This window comes from Rhinatrema bivittatum, chromosome 6, assembly GCF_901001135.1.
Source record: "Rhinatrema bivittatum chromosome 6, aRhiBiv1.1, whole genome shotgun sequence".
Lineage (NCBI taxonomy): Eukaryota > Metazoa > Chordata > Amphibia > Gymnophiona > Rhinatrematidae > Rhinatrema > Rhinatrema bivittatum.
Window position 1 is genome coordinate 43,605,381 of NC_042620.1, and position 16,901 is coordinate 43,622,281.

The 16,901-nt window shown below is 41.6% G+C and overlaps 1 protein-coding gene across 1 annotated transcript in view; it reads right to left on the reverse strand.

The window, feature by feature from the left end:
* DPP10 (dipeptidyl peptidase like 10) overlaps positions 1-16,901 on the reverse strand; it is a 1,181,383-nt gene that overhangs the window by 131,726 nt on the left and 1,032,756 nt on the right. The window contains exon 13 of the mRNA XM_029605348.1: positions 13,062-13,169. Within this exon, the coding sequence (XP_029461208.1) occupies positions 13,062-13,169 (108 nt within the window). The remainder of the gene's footprint in view (positions 1-13,061; positions 13,170-16,901) is intronic.

The following is a 16,901-nucleotide window of genomic DNA, read 5'->3' on the forward strand; positions in this document are numbered from 1 at the left end:
GTCCATTCTTCCTCTCTGGGAGACATTGGGAATGACTCTTGGGCAGGTCCAACAGGGAATTAGCACCCCTGGATCTAAAGGATTCCCTTAGCCTTTTGATACGAGAGATGCGCCCAGGGACTCAGGCTTGGAAATAGCAGAATTGTAAAGCAACCAAAGTGCTGCCATTGGAGTCACCAGTCAGGGGAGGCTCAGCTGGGGTGAGGGGCTGGCACTGCCTGCGAGGGTCATTTCTCCTCCCCAAGCTGAAGAGAGTGGGACCCTGTGGAGTTTGACTCCCAAGCAAAGTAGAAAATGGTTGTTCTGAAGGGATTGAGTACATTTCCATTAGCTTCAGTGGTGTCTTCTCCCACTGAATTCAAGTTAGATGCAAGCATAGTGAAACCATCAGTTGAGTTGGGTTCCATTTGGACTGTACTGGTTAAATCTGTACATCCTTTGTCTCTGTTATCTCAAACCTTCCTTACTAAGAATCAACTAAATTGATTTGTAAATTGTTTCCTGCTAATATGTTATACTCTGCCTCTGACGAGATGTTAACTATCCACTTAGTTGTACTTGCGTTATAACTTGTTCTATGTATGAAGTTGTTTTCGTTCTCTGTAAACCGGAGTAAAGGCACTCAGCTATACTTCGGTATAAAAAAAGACTCTAAATAAATAAAATAAAAAAAATAAATTGGATAACTCTATAGGGTGGTGCCTTTGTTTCATTTTGTTTTGGGTTTTTTTTTTTAAGATTTTCTGTTTTTTCTATTATCTAGTTTTTCTTTTTTTTGTGTTTATTTGTTTTTGGGAAATAGAGTGCAGTATTTTGCTAACAGTGTACACACAATTTGCTAACAGTGCACTACTTCCCGAAAATGAAAAGCTGATTATTTATTTTCTTTTTATTTTCAGTTTGTTTGAAACAAAATGAAAACAGGCTCATTCATCTTCCGTTTCAAACAAATGTGTTCTCTAGAACTCTATTTCCAAATGTTCTACAGGCTGCTGGAGTGAATCCATGACTGTACACCAAACGTCATTACAAAAGGGTGTCCAACAGCTTACCAAGAGAGTTGAAAATCTGCAATAAAATTCAGGGAAAGTTGTGACTGCAAGCTGTGGTAACCCAGAATCAGATTTTTAGGGATAGAAAGATCCAGGTCTCTCTAATGACAGCTTGGATGTGACCACTATATTGGAAAACCATCTGAGGAGGAGCGGGACAGAGATCCTCTGCAGGTAACTCTTGCTTTTGAATATGATAGAGAAATGATTTTTCATTTGTTTTTTTCCTTCTAGGGTTACTTTATTGCTGGGACAGTGGATCTGGGGTTTACCCAGACCTCAGTAAAGCAACACAGGATAGACCATAAAACATTTCTTGAAATGTGTGAGGAAGCACTTGCATTTGACACAGAGATTTTTGACAGATTTCCTTGTAAATGTCCTTTCAGGTATTAAATGTGAGAAATGCTTTCTTTCAATTGCAATTTTTCTTAAATACAAAGAAGATCTCTAGCACTTCAGTACGGATTAGGAATATCCTCAGTCTCCTGGGGGATTAGTTTTGTTCCATCTCAATTGCAACGATTAGCAGAAAGCATGCTGGGGAAATGCCATTGTATTTGTTTTTGTAATGGCTGCCCTCCAGGTAGATTCATTGATCACCCTTCATATTATTTTGGTTCTACGGATGATCTATTGCCTTTTGTGTGTGTGGTGTTTTTTTTTCTTGCTGGATTGGTATAGATATTATTTGTTTTCAATGAACATTGTGTTTTCAGTAGCAAGGAGACTCGATATATGTAATAAAAAATAATAAAAAAAAGAAAAGAAAAAGCAATTTCACTCACACAAAAAGCAGGTGTAGAGTCCATGGGTCTTTTATACAAGTGGACAGATTTCAAAAGGAAAATATTTGTATTTAAAAATTAGGAACAAGGTGTACCCGCAGAGTTTGAAACTTGATGAAAAGTTTTAAAATTGCCCTTATTGGAGGAATAACATCCCTGCGTGAGCATGACTGTCTGCTGTCAGTGGGGACCCTGCTGGTTCGCCAGCTGGGCAGTATCAAATTTTACATAGTCCAAAGAACTCATACTACATGACAGATAAGAGTGAAAAAGGGTAGACTAAGGAAATATTTCTTTATAGAGAGGGAGTAGGATGCATGGAACAGCCTCCCCATGGAGGTAGTAGAGGTGAGGACAGCATCTGAATTCAAGAAAGCTTGGGGCAAACAGAGGATTACTGAGGGAGTGGTAGGGATTGTAAAGTTGAACAGCCGATGTAGATGGGCAGATAGGCCATATGGTCTTTTTCTGTCCTCATGCTTCTATGTTTCTCTTTCGACAAGGGGATACGCCATAACTTGCTGTGCAGTGTCTACTGTCATTGATTCAGAAGACTCTGCTGTTGCTGTTTTATATAAGAACAGTAGGGAGGTTTTCACAAACAAAACTGAAAGTTGTAATATTTTTCTCTGGATCCCCTTTCTGAGAGAGTGGAAGTCACAGAGAGAGAGAGAGAGAACCTTAACTCTCTGCAGGGTTAGCTTCCTCTAACTCTTTTACATATGAGGAGATCGGGCTGTATTAGGAGGGCAATTTTCAAAGCCATTTCTGTAGGTAAAACAGTGCTTGGATTTTTGAACATTTCTACCCTCTATGCACTCCTTTTGAAGCAATTTTCAAAAGCCAACTTATCCAAGTAAAAGACTTTTACTGGAGTTAAACCCGGTTTTACTCGAGTAAATGCTTTTTCAAAATCGGGCCCTTAGTGTACAATTTTTCCCTCTTTAAGGGGCCTGCATTCCCAGGGCCAGATATTGAAACTGCACATGTATTATTATCACATTTTCACACGTAGGAACCTTGTTCTACTAAACCAAATATTTACACAAAAAGCAGGTGCACATTTCAGGATGGGCTTTGTCATACGCAATTTTCAATGGGAAACTTGGTGCTGCAAAGTCCGCAACTAAAACGTATTCATGGACCTTGCGCTTCTGCAGGCAGTTTGAAAATTGCCCTCTGTGAGAGCAGTTTTCAAAGTCATTTCCATGGGTACTTAGTGGATATCTGAAAATAGCTTTCCTCCTAATCTGGCTATACGTTTGCTTTCCCTAACATGCATATTTCTTGCTGAACTGCGAGAAGGCATTACCTGAGATGTATCCCGGGACAGGGGAGGAAACTAACAAGCACAGATATTATTTTCAAATCTAAACATTATTTTATATTGATATTTCACCCACAGAGATTAAGATGACTGTGGAGTACGGAGGCACTAGATGAGCTCTCTCAGTGCTACTTCTCCCTTGTTTCCTGATTGCCTAAACTGTTGCTGATACGGAAGGGGGAGTTATCCCCCCGAAACCTCATCATCAAGACCAGAGAAACAGCCCTTGACTTCATCCTTCCTGGTCCATTCTTCCTCTCTGGGAGGCATTGGGAACGACTCTTGGGCAGGTCCAACAGGGATGTAGCACCCCTGGATCTAAAGGATTCCCTTAGCCTTTTGATGCGAGAGATGCGCCCAAGGGCTTCAGGCTCGGAAATAGCAGAATTGCGAAGCAGCCAAAGTGCTGCCATTGGAGTCACCAGTCAGGGGAGGCTCAGCTGGGGTGAGGGGCTGGCACTGCCTGCGGGGGTCATTTCTCCTTCCCAAGCTGAAGAGAGTGGAACCCTGTGGAGTTTGACTCCCAAGCAAAGTAGAAAGTGGTTGTTCTGAAGGGACTGAGTACATTTCCATTAGCTTCAGTGGTGACTTCTCCCACTGAATCCAAGTTAGATGCAAGCATAGTGAAACCATCAGTTGAGTTGGGTTCCATTTGGACTGCACTGGTTAAATTGCAGAACTCTATAGGGTGGTGCCTTTTTTATATTTTTTTAGGATTTTTCTGTTTTATCTTTTATGGAGTTTTTTTTTTTTTCGTGTTTATTTGTTTTTGGGAAATAGAGTGCGCTATTTTGCTAACAGTGTACACACAATTTGCTAACAGTGCACTATTTCCCGAAAATGAAAAGCTGATGATTTATTTTCTTTTTCTTTTCAGTTTGTTGGAAACAAAATGAAAACAGGCTCATTCATCTTCCGTTTCAAACAAATGTGTTCTCTAGAACTCTATTTCCAAATGTTCTACAGACTGCTGGAATGAATCCATGACTGTACACCAAACGTCATTACAAAAGGGTGTCCAACAGCTTACCAAGAGAGTTGAAAATCTGCAATAAAATTCAGGGAAAGTTGTGACTGCAAGCTGTGGTGACGCAGAATCAGATTTTTAGGGATAGAAAGATCCAGGTCTCTCTAATGACAGCTTGGATGTGACCACTATATTGGAAAACCATCTGAGGAGCAGCGGGACAGAGATCCTCTGCGGGTAACACTTGCTTTTGAATATGATAGAGAAATGATTTTTCATTTGTTTTTTTCCTTCTAGAGTTACTTTATTGCTGGGACAGTGGATCTGGGGTTTACCCAGACCTCAGTAAAGCAACACAGGATAGGCCATAAAACATTTCTTGAAATGTGTGAGGAAGCACTTGCATTTGACACAGAGATTTTTGCCAGATTTCCTTGTAAATGTCCTTTGAGGTATTAAATGTGAGAAATGCTTTCTTTCAATTGCAATTTTTCTTAAATACAAAGAAGATCTCTAGCACTTCAGTACGAATTAGGAATATCCTCAGTCTCCTGGGGGATTAGGTTTGTTCCATCTCGATTGCAAGGATTAGCAGAAAGCATGCTGGGGAAATGCCATTGTATTTGTTTTTGTAATGGCTGCCCTCCAGGTAGATTCATTGATCTCCCTTCATATTATTTTGGTTCTGCGAATGATCTATTGCCTTTTGTGTGTGTGTTTTTTTTTTTTGCTGGATTGGTATAGATATTATTTGTTTTCAATGAACATTGTGTTTTCGGTAGCAAGGAGATTCGAGATATGTAATAAAAAATAATAAAAAAAGAAAAGAAAAAGCTATTTCACTCACACAAAAAGCAGGTGCAGAATCCATGGGTCTTTTATACAAGTGGACAGATTTCAAAAGGAAAATATTTGTATTTAAAAATTAGGAACAAGGTGTACCCGCGGTGTTTGAACCTTGATGAAAAGTTTTAAAATTGCCCTTATTGCAGGAATAACATCATTGTGGGCGTATAGGGGACCAAGCAATATTTCATTATTAGTCCATGAATATGACTATATTTAATAAATTAAACAAGGGATAATGCTAGAGGGATACTATAGATTAAGATAAAGAAAATAATGTGTTCTCCCTTTTTTTAAATTTAATGTCCTAATTACATTTATTACTTTAAATTAACTGGAGGTTTAGCTCCATAATTATAACTAGGTCAGGCATAATGTTGATTTGAGACTATAACATAATGCACATTACATTCTTCACCACGTCATTTCATTCTTCCTGCTACCCTGTATCTCCCACCTTTCCCCCATTAGACTCTCCCCTGCAACCCACTTATTACCTCAGATAAGTTATTTTCTATGTTACATTAAATAATATACCCTATATTTACCCTTTATTTCAGTCTTCTAATGTACATCCCAGGTTACTCTCCCCAATGTTATTTTATACAAATGTTCTCCCCATAAATTAAATATGTATTTCCTATCATCCTGTACATCTCTGTTTATGTTCTTTAGCTTTGCTCCCCACTCCTTCTTTGCTTTGTTTCCCCCCTATTACATTATTCCCCCTCCTCTTTCGCTTCTCCTTCTGCTCTCCAGTTTCCCCCTTCCTGTTTTTTGTATTTTCTTTAAGTTCTTTGTAAACCGATATGATGTACCCACGAATACCGGTATAAAAAAGCTGTTAAATAAATACATATCAAAACTTACTTTCGCCTAGATTTATCAAACTGCACTAAATATTGCATGCGATATGAAAAGGGGTGTGTTTTATGGTAATAGCCTATTTATTGCAATGAGCATTATCTAAGCACAGGATTACTGCAAAGTGCATTAATTTTTTGGTAATACCTACATAATTGCATTTTCCTACCTGCAAAGTGCTCATTTCACAAGAGAGAGAGAGAGAGAGAGAGAGAGAGAGAGAGAGAGAGTGACTGACTATCTACAAGGCCCTTGAGTAGTTAGCTATTTATGCTGCTATAGGTGGCCCACCTAGTAATTTGAGGTGAGGTTTAAGTAGTAGTGTTGGGTTAGGGGCCACTTTTACATGCAGAGTAAGATGTACGAACAGAACAGTACATTCTTGTGAAGATTTGATGTCCTTTGGAGTGAGGGAACTCACACAATAATGAGATTTGTACAATGTTCTCTCAACTTAGCTTGATGAACTCTCTACCTGGGTAACATCAAGCTAGGTTGAGAGAACATTGTACAAATCTCATCTTTTGTGAGTTTCCTCACTCCGAAGGACATCAAATCTTCACAAGAATGTACTGTTCTGTTCGTACATCTTACTCTGCATGTAAAAGTGGCCCCTAACCCTTACACTACTACCTAAACCTCACCTCGAGTTATTAGGTGGGCCTCCTATAGTAGCCCACCTAGTGGGCTTACTAGGGTGCCACCTCCAGAGGCTTTCTCTCTCTCTCCCCCCCCCCCCCCCAAATATGCTCAGGCCCTTCTCCAGCCCAAAAATGCCCAAAATCAGAAGTTGTGAAAAAACTGTGTTATGAGCATATCTCACAGCTTAATGCAATTGAAAAAGGTGTAGTTATTTTTGTGTTATGGCTTCGCACTTTGCAAAGCCAGCTCACTTTTACAGAATTCCCGTCCCCGACTCCTCCCCTTTTAAAAATGTGAACCGCACCATGCGTTATGGTGCTTATCCTGTATATTCAATGGAATCAACGACCCACTGCATATACCTGAATCAAGTTAATCGGCAAACTTTAGCCAGATAACTTTAAAGCTAATCAGCTATTTTATTAATATGGCTGGTTAGGATTAAAGTTATTCAGCCATGTGTGGCAGGATAACTTTAGCATAAATTGGCTATTTTGAAAAGACTATAGCCAGTTGCGATGGAGATTTAAAAAAATGTTCAGCGTTGGCCTCCCAGCCCAATTCCCTCCCCATAAATTTTACAAAGCCCACTGCTGGCCGAGCCCCCTCACCACACCAAAATCCTTCCAATAGGAAATTTAAAAATGAAAGTCAAACTATTGGCACCAACCTTTTCCTCTCCCTGGTAAATCCAACTCAAAATAAGAATTCCTTCTCTCCTTCCCTCTTCCCAACCACCCCCAAACTCCATCTTTAACCTTGTACCCAGCCAAATACCTGCCGCAACTGGGCCCCCCCATTTCTAGTGCCCTGCCAACTGGAATCTTCCTATATTTAAAAAAAGACCACAAAACCAGGTCTGTATCAAAGATTAACACAAATGTGGCAATCGGTATTTTTCTAGAAATTTCTACCTGCAAGGACTCAAAAATGGCAATCAAATTCAAGATATCTGATGGAACCAAAATGTCTAAACCACCAGCTAGAGAATCAGAATGATAATAAATCCTAGTAATGGTGATCATGTGTCTACTGAGAGTTTAAATTATTCACAAAGTATTTTTTTTTTTTTACATATCAAAAGGCAAAGCAGACTTTGACAAAAAAAAAATAGTAAATTCTAGATTCTGATATCTCATAGTAATTCCACATAATTAACTTTCCCAGTCAGAAAAGTATTGTCTGTTTCTAATTACGGCATCATTAGAAGCTTCCAAATTGCTAATTATTTTTAGAGTATTCCTGTAACAAGCCCTTTAGTTTCAAATAACAAGCTCTGAGAGGCAAATTTAGCTTTGGCCTGTACTCTGTGTAGGGTTGATTAGGCACCACCATGCTTTAAAACATAAGAATATTCCAGAAATGGGAGATTCCAAGGGAGCAATGGCCAGGACAAGAGGCTGCATTCCTTAAAGGGTGGATAAGTGGTAAAAATGTCCATAAAAGGTGACTCAATGAATCATTTGGGGCGTCAACGACAAAGGAGCTGAAGAGAGAGAGAAGGTGGAATGCTTGCTCTCTGAGCTCCAGGATAGGAGAGGGCATGAGGCCTTGTCTCCTGTATTTAGAGAGCAGTTACATACTCACATTCTCATCGGAGTGGAAGGAAATTCCAGGAAGAATTCCAGCCAGAGTCTAAGTTTCCCTAAATTCCAGTGGAAAGACTGAGTGCACTACCAGGCATTTGTTTTGTTTCTATTGGGAAGAAGATTTCCTGACTCCTAAGCAGTTTCTGGGGAAAAGGAGACATTTTGGGACTTAAGGGAAGATCAGCTTTCTTATCAATGTAACATTTAAGGTACAGGAGAAATTGCATTTTGATATTATGAAATGCTATTTTTGTACCTCTGCTTTTTGAAGCATGTTTACTATTTCTACTCATGCACTTTTGAACTATATTTTATTCCGTATACTTCATTTTTGTTTTGCAACACTACACTGTGTGGAGACATTTTCGTTTTCTGTCAAGTTATAGAGTGTAAGCCACTGTGCCTTACAGGTGTATTCTGTCACCACAGCAGAAATCTGTGCTTGCTCCAGATGCTTCAGTGAGTTGCGAGCACTCAGCAGTCTTTGAAGGTGACCCCCTTGTCGAGAGGGGGGAAGGGGCTATATGTTAATTTAGAGAACTGAGAAACCACAGCCAGTGTTGACGCCATACATATTGTTTGCCAACCATCATCCAATGAAATCAGGTCTGGAAGTTATGCCCTTGGAACCATGCTGCAAACATGCCATGAGAACCACCTGGCCAAGTTTAACCTGCAGCTTCAGTCCCTCCTGTCCCGCAGTCCCCCACCCATGGTAATGAAGGAAGTGATGGCATTTGAACTGGCTCCAAGTCTGTAGGTAGGAATGCTCTTCCCTGATGCTGCTAACATTTATTTAGACTAAATATATATCATATATTCACAGCTCTAAGCAGTTTACATTGCCACTAACAAATTGATATTTTCCAGTGCTGCTTTCAAAGGCAGTCTCCCTCTGAAAATGCCAAAGCAGCAATCCAAAGATGTTGAGATGGTCATCTCTGAAATGTAGTGAAACCTTCCAGCAAGGGTGGTGGCACTCGCTCATTAGAACTTAATGATGATTCAAAGCTCAGGAGCGAGCAACCAACCAACCGATTTTTTGGTTGCTCCTCCAATAGCCTTACTAACTTTTGTGACTATGTGAGTTATTATAAAACTTGGTATGAAGACATGGTAAGGTATTGGTCTTATAAGAGAAAGATGACAAGAGCTGAAATGGTCTACCCGTGGAAGTGATGGAGGCTAACACTATGGAAAATGTTAGATATGCTTGGGACAAATGTGGAGAACATTAATGACAGGAGGATAAGAGGTCAGGTAGAAGACATAGGGATGGAGCTGTTATTGGTTTGTGTATAGAAATGTGTATGCAACTATCCATGATGACAGAAAATCAGAGGAAGAATTTAGATTTTTTTTTTAATTCTGCTCTTCACACTTTTTCAGCACTTCAAAGCTGATTACATTCAGGTACTGTAGTATTTCCCTATTGCCAAAGGGATTACAATCTAAATTCACACCTGAGGCAATGAAAGGTAAAATAATTTACCCAAGATCACAAGGAGCAACAGTGGGACTTGAACCCTGGTCTCCTGGTTCATAGCTCACTGCTCTAACTACTAGAATACTCCTCCACATCGATCTCAACTGGCATTGATCTCAACTGGCATGGGTCAATTGGTCTTTTATCTGCCATCATTATTATGGGATAGATTTTCAAAGAGCTGCTGAGTGGCAGAATTAACAGGTTAATTTTAACCTGTCAAATTTGGATAGTCGGTCATAGCTAACTAGATGAAATTAAATATATATGCAAACTTTTTGTTGTTAGATTTAAGGCAGCCATTTTTGTGATTATACTTAGGTAAACAAATTAGGCCAGTTAACATTGAACATCTCCTTAACTGGCTAAATTTGAAACCCTCACCCTGGGCATGCCCTGACCCACCCCTCTTTTGTCCAGCTAAATATATGTGCACAGATAGATTTAGTCAGTTAAGAGTCAATTTTAACAGCATAAATATTTTGAATATCAACCACTATGTTTACCAAATTACAGTATTTACCTAGGTAAATGGCTTTGGATATTGCCCATCTCATATAATTTCAAATTAGAATCTGAAGATATCACCACATAGATTTTCTGGATTTATGAAAAAGAAAGTAACCCTGTCATAATTATTTAAAGACAGTGATGAGCCTGCTAAAACAATTTTATTTCAATGTTTACATTTCTTAAAACACGATTCTGTAGAATGGATGGAATAAGGTATAAAATATTTTTTCAGAGTTAGCATTCTTTTAGTCTTGTTACTGTCAAGCAACACGAGTCCTCTTTCCCTCATTCATCTATAGACTTTTTTTTCCATCATACTGCACTGTAGACCTTTTCCCTCAGTTTCCATCAAGAAGCCTATCAGACAAGTAGGCTGTCCCCATGGTTAGCTTGTGTGCTCGTGGCCAGAGACATAATAAAACAGCTTCAAGGATGCCACAAATGTAATAGGAACAAGAATTGCTTATCCAGTAAGGAAACATTTGTACTGAAACAGATCGGCTTCCCCTGCAATAAACACTCTATAGATGCAGTTTAAGACTTGAGGATTGAACTGCATGACCTGACAGAATCATTACTTGAACTTCAAAGTAACTACCTTCCCTTTTACATCCATTGCAGCAGGTTTCGTGTTATTTAGCTACTGGGAAGCAAACACCATTTTGCGCTGCGGAGGATAAAGCAAAGAGAGCTCTCCCTTCAAGGGTATGTAAGCACAGACAGAGCCCGATTCTTGGACTGTGCGGCGGGAAATGTGATCAGTCATCGGCATTTTTGTGATTTGGTATCCCGATAATTCGATCAGAGCAAGGTTGGAAGCTACTGGGATCACAGCGTAACCACAATCCCACTGCAGAAAGGGGTTGACAAAAGTACCGGGCAGGTAGGGGGATTAGGGGTGGGGTGAGGTGAGGAGGGAAAAGGAAGAGGCATTGATTTAAGAGTTTGCTTAACTGGGCTGGGGAACGGGAGAGGCAGGGGCCAACCTATCCTACTTTTCTTTTTAAATAATACTTGGAGGGCTTTGGGGGATGGGGTGGCTTGGCCTGGGAGGGTACTTTGGTTTTTTGTTACAATGAATGGGGGGGGGGGGGGGGGGGGGGGCTGGAATCGGCCTGTCAGGACTGCATGCCACCATTTTGTTTTCTTTAAAGGCAATATAACTGGTTATATATATTCTTTTGAATATAGCTGGTTAAGACTAAAGTAACTTTAAGCCTAAATGATGATATTTAAAGATAGCCAGTTACATTTAAAGTTATATGACCAAATTTAACCAGATATATTTATTTGGAGAAATACAGCAGGATGTTTATCCCACTGAGCATCCAAGATAACCTATCCAGATAACTTTAGCTGAATAAGTTAGCCTTTCTACAGTTTTTTTGAAAATTAACCTTATGGATCCCAGTGTAGCAACTTTGTTTCTACCTACGGCCTGTGATTTCAGTTCAATCACCAGTGAAACTTGTGACACTGGAAGATTGGGCATCCAAATGGCAGATGAATTTTAATGTGGACAAGTGCAAGGTGATGCATATAGGGAAAAGTAACCAATGCTATAGATACACAATGTCTAAGTGTCATAATGGACAATACATTGAAATCATTGGCTCAGTGTGCCGTGGCAGTCAAAAAAGCAAACAGAATGTTAGGAATTATTAGGAAGGGAATGGTGAATAAACAGAGAATGTCATAATGCCACTGTATCACTCCATGGTGAGAAATGGATGTTAAGTATTGTGTTCAATTCTGGCCATCGCATCTCAAACAAAATATAGATGTACTGTAGAAAGTACAGAGAAGGGCGACCAAACTTATAAAGAGGATGGAACAACTCCCTTATGAGGAAAGGCTAAAGAGGTTAGGGCTGTTCAGCTTGGAGAAGAGACGGCTTAATGGGGGATATGATAGAGATCAACAAAATCATGAGAGGACTTGAATGGGTAAATATGAATTGGTTGTTTACTCTTTCAAATAATATAAAGACAAGTGAGCATGCCATGAAGTTAGAAAGTAGCACATTTAAAACAAATCTGAGACAATTCTTTTTCACTCAGCGCACAACTAAGCTCTGGAATTTGTTGCTGGAGGATGTGGTTAAGGCAGTTAGTATAGCTGGGTTTAAAAAATGTTTGAACAATTTCCTGGAGAAGAAGTCCATAAACTGATAATAGTCAAGCTGACTTAGGGGATAACTACTGCTTATTATCGGTATTAGTAGCATGGGATCTATTTAATGTTTGGGTACTTGCCAGGTACTTGTATCTTGGACTGGCCACTGTTGGAAACAAAATGCTAGACTTGATGTACCCTCAATCTGACCCAGTATGGCATGTTCTTAACCCAGCAGTTTAAATAATCTGAGAACACTTTATCTCACTGCACCAAGGATTTCAAAATGAGGAAGAGGCAGCCATCTCCTCTCCTTTAGCAGACCTACATACCAACACTGCTTCCAAAATAGTCAACATGTTCAGGAGTTCAACCTTGACCTTGGGCAGAAGGTAAAAATCTATTCTTGGGGCTCAATAATACATTGCAGACCAGCTGTAGAACTGCTCCGGGGTACATTCCAGGAAGAACCACCTCCAAGGATGACACATCAATGCCTCAAACTACAAAATGTTCTATAAGGCTTGGGGAGAAGATAAGGAATCAAAGGATAAGCAGTAACTTTCCCTTTCTTTTTACAAACTTAAAACAATTGTTTTAAAAGAAGAAACAGAACTTAAAGAGGAAAACAGTCTGGTGCACACGAGAATGTCTGTGAGCGGGTAAACATTATCATTGGATCCCCCACTCCTTACATTTCCAACAGACTGACTGATACACTGCTTTCATAGGTTTATATAGGACAACCAAGCAACCTCAGATATTTGCATTCAGAGAAAACATAAACATATTGGAAACACAGGCACAGATATGACAAATGATCAGCAATAAAAAAAATGTAGCGTTGATATTAATGAGAAGTGCAATCTTACCTGAACTGTAAACATTGCAATATGGTGGAATTCACCTCGACCGCCCTGCTTTACTGGTACCGTCATGAAGAATTTGCTACCATCTTTGGAAAACACTGGCTCCTCATTCTAAAACATATAATTTTACAAGATCGTCATTCAGCAATATTTCTATTAACCCAACATTCATGCACAGACTTTTTTTTTTCTCAGTGTAGGGATTCTGCACTGCTCGTGACTTCAATAATTGTAGGTATTCTGAGTTTGTGGCATGGGTACCTGGAATACGACCTGCTAACCACCCCCCACGCTTTAAATATCCAAGTGCTGAAAAATCTCAAACCTCTTCTTCACTTCAGTGACTTCCGGCTAGTAGTCCAGTCTTTAATTCTGTCTAAGCTGGACTACTGCAACTCACTACTTCTAGGTCTCCCAGCTTTATCCACCAGACCATTACAGATGGTGCAGAATGCAGCAGCAAGGCTACTCACCAACACTAATAAAAGAGCCCACATAACACCTATTCTTCACAGCCTACACTGGCTTCCTATAAAAGCTAGAATCACCTACAAGACACTATCAATGATCCACAAGGATATAATGGGCATCGCCCACCTAAATCTAAATTCGCATCTCCGCCTCCACACTTCTCAAAGACCCATCAGGCACAACTACAAAGGTTCCTTATATGCTCCCCCGATCAAAACCACATTAACAAAACGAGCACTCTCAACAGCCGGACCCACACTCTGGAACTCACTACCGCCAGATCTACGCCAAGAGACCTGCCATCTAACTTTTAAGAAAAATCTAAAAACGTGGCTTTTCAGGCAAACATATACAGAACCACAAGTCTACTTAGACACTGGCCAAAAAGAAAAATAGCCCAAACACCAGATCCTAGTTTCACCTATACCCCCTTCAAGACCCAACCACGTCAGATCTGATCCTCTCACCTGTTTAAGACTTCTTCTCTGATTCATCAGTCATCCTTAACTCATGCATTTCTCGCATATTTTGCACATCAACATGGTCTATGTACTCTCATACCACAATTTAGTCTACCCTTTAATTTTTTCTAGATATTTATTCTCACTATAAACATGCCAAACATTTACCTACGTCCTGTGGACGAGTTACTACTATTATTATCTATGTAATATTTAATTTATTATTAATAACTATATGTTATAGGTTATCTGCTATATGTTATACGTTATATGTTAAGAAACACTGTTCCATGTAACGCCTTTTGTGCGAAAGTTTTGTTATATGTAAACCGACCTGATTCGATACTTGTATTGAGAATGTCGGTATATAAAAATCCGAAATAAATAAATAAATAAATAAATAAATAAATAAATAAATAAATATCTGAATATCTTCCTAATTCTCATCCCAACAATCCCCAGATCAACTGACATGCATATTATCACTCAGGGATCATGCTTTTGTAGAAAATGGGATATATAGGTTTATTATACAGAATTAAATATATGGAAATTCACATCAATAACCCTGAGAACTGAGCCAATCCATATTGAGGGTGATTTTCAAAAGTATTTCTGCAGGTAAAACAGTGCTTTACCTGCAGAAATGGCCTGGTATAAACTTGCCCACCCGATACATGAGTAAACCTATGTTCATAAATTTACCTACAGGGAACAGAAAGATTGCCAGAGGATGGGATTGGGGAGGGGATTTCACTTGCTGTATATGTGCATATGTTTGCATTTTCAGAAGTATGCATGCAAATTCTCCCAAATAATACCATATGCAAAATAGTAGATATAATTTAGCCTGATTTGTTTGGTGGGTTCATTTTCAAAGGGAATTTATGCGTATATTTTTCCTTTGAAAATCGGTGTAACTTATGCATGCATTTGAGTCACACTATGGGGCAGATTTTAATATCTACGTGCGGGCGTAGATTTGTGCTCGTAACCCGGCGCGCACAAATCTACGCCTGATTTTATAACATGCGCATGCAGCCGCGCGCATGTTATAAAATCCGGGGTCGGCGCGCACAAGGGGGTGCACACTTGTGCACCTTGCGCGCGCCGAGCCCTAGGGGAGCCCCGGTGGCTTTCCCTGTTCCCTCCAAGGCCGCTCCAAAATCAGAGCAGCCTCGGAGGGAACTTTCCTTCCATCCCTCCCACCTTCCTTCCACTACCTAACCTGCCCCCCAGCCCTACCTAAAGGGGTAGATTTTCAAACACGGCGCGTTCGTGTACTTTTGCTGGCGCATCAGGCGCCAGCAAAAGTACGCGGGATTTTAGTAGATACGCGCGTAGTCGCGCGTATCCGCTAAAATCCTGGATCGGCGCGCGCAAGGCTATCGATTACGTATAGCCGGCGCGCGCCGAGCCGCGCAGCCTACCCCCGTTCCCTCCAAGGCCGCTCCGAAATCGGAGCGGCCTTGGAGGGAATCCTCTAACGCCCTCCCCTCACCTTCCCCTCCCTTCCTCTACCTAACCCCCCCCCCCCAGCCCTGTCTAAACCCCCCCTTACCTTTGTCGGGGGATTTACGCCTCCCGGAGGGAGACGTAAATCCCCGCGCGCCAGCGGGCCCCTAGCGCGCCGGGACGCAACCTGGGGGAGGGTACGGAGGGCGCGGCCACGCCCCCGGCCCGCCCCGGGCCGTAACCACGCCCCGGGCCCGCCCCCAAAACGCTGCCGACACACCCCGAAAATGGCGCAGTGCTCGGCCCCGCCCCCGACACGCCCCCTCCAAAAACCCCGGGACTTACGCGAGTCCCGGGGCTCTGCGCGCGCCGGTAGGCCTATGTAAAATAGGCTCACCGGCGCGCAGGGCCCTGCTCGCCTAAATCCGCCCGGTTTTGGGCGGATTTAGGCGAGCAGGGCTCTTAAAATCCGCCCCAAACCCCCCATACCTTTGTTTTGAAAGTTGCGTCTGCCTCTGGGCAGGCGTAGGTTGCGCGATCCCCCGGCCTAGAGGCCTTACGGAGGCCTCTGGCCACACCCCGCCCCGCCCTGGACCGCCCCTACCCCACCCCTTTTTTCAAGCCCCGGGACATACGCGCGTCCCAGGGTTTGCACGCATCGCCGGGCCTATGCTTTCAGGGATTTTTTCATTTTCGGAAAATAGTGCACATTATTTGCTAATAGATCCTTCCTTCACTTCTCTGTGCCCTTCTCCAACATTTTCCCATTCTTCCCCCTCTTCTTCTCTTTCTCATTCCACCCTCCTCTCCCCTCCACCTCATCCAGGGGTAGCTGGGTCTGCACCAGGGCAGGACCCAGGCTTGATGCAGTGTCTCTTCCTTGGCTTACTGTTTGGGTGAATCCTTTCCGGCAGCTGCTTCACACTCGCTAGTATTGTTCCTGTCACTTTAGCTACTGTTCAGCTTGTGTGGCACGCCCGTCATGGTAGCCACTCCACACTGTTGCTGTCACTATGGCACGTGTGTGCTGTACTGCCCACCTGTCGCATCCCTGAATGCACCACACAACTTCTTTTGCAGCTCATGGGCCCTGGCTTCCCCACAAGCTACGTTGCACATGATGGCCTTGTGCCTTGTTCTGCTTTCTTGGGCCATGGGTTGGCAGTGCATGTGCACCCCCTGGTTGCGCTGCCCCCTCCCCCCCATGCAGACAGACCAGCGATAGGCTGTAAATGAATGCCGCAGTGACAGCTGGCCTATTATATTATGGATTATTTTGCTATGTGTACAATGTCTACAATGTTTGATTTAGTCCACATGACAAAAAGTTAAAAAGGTACTTTGAGGTAGCTCTTTGGAAATCGAAGGGGAGTTGGAAAATGAGTCCCCAGTGAGCGAAAGGAGAAAGGGGGCAAAGCGCACATTTTCAGCTTTGCCTCAAGCATACAATAAAGTC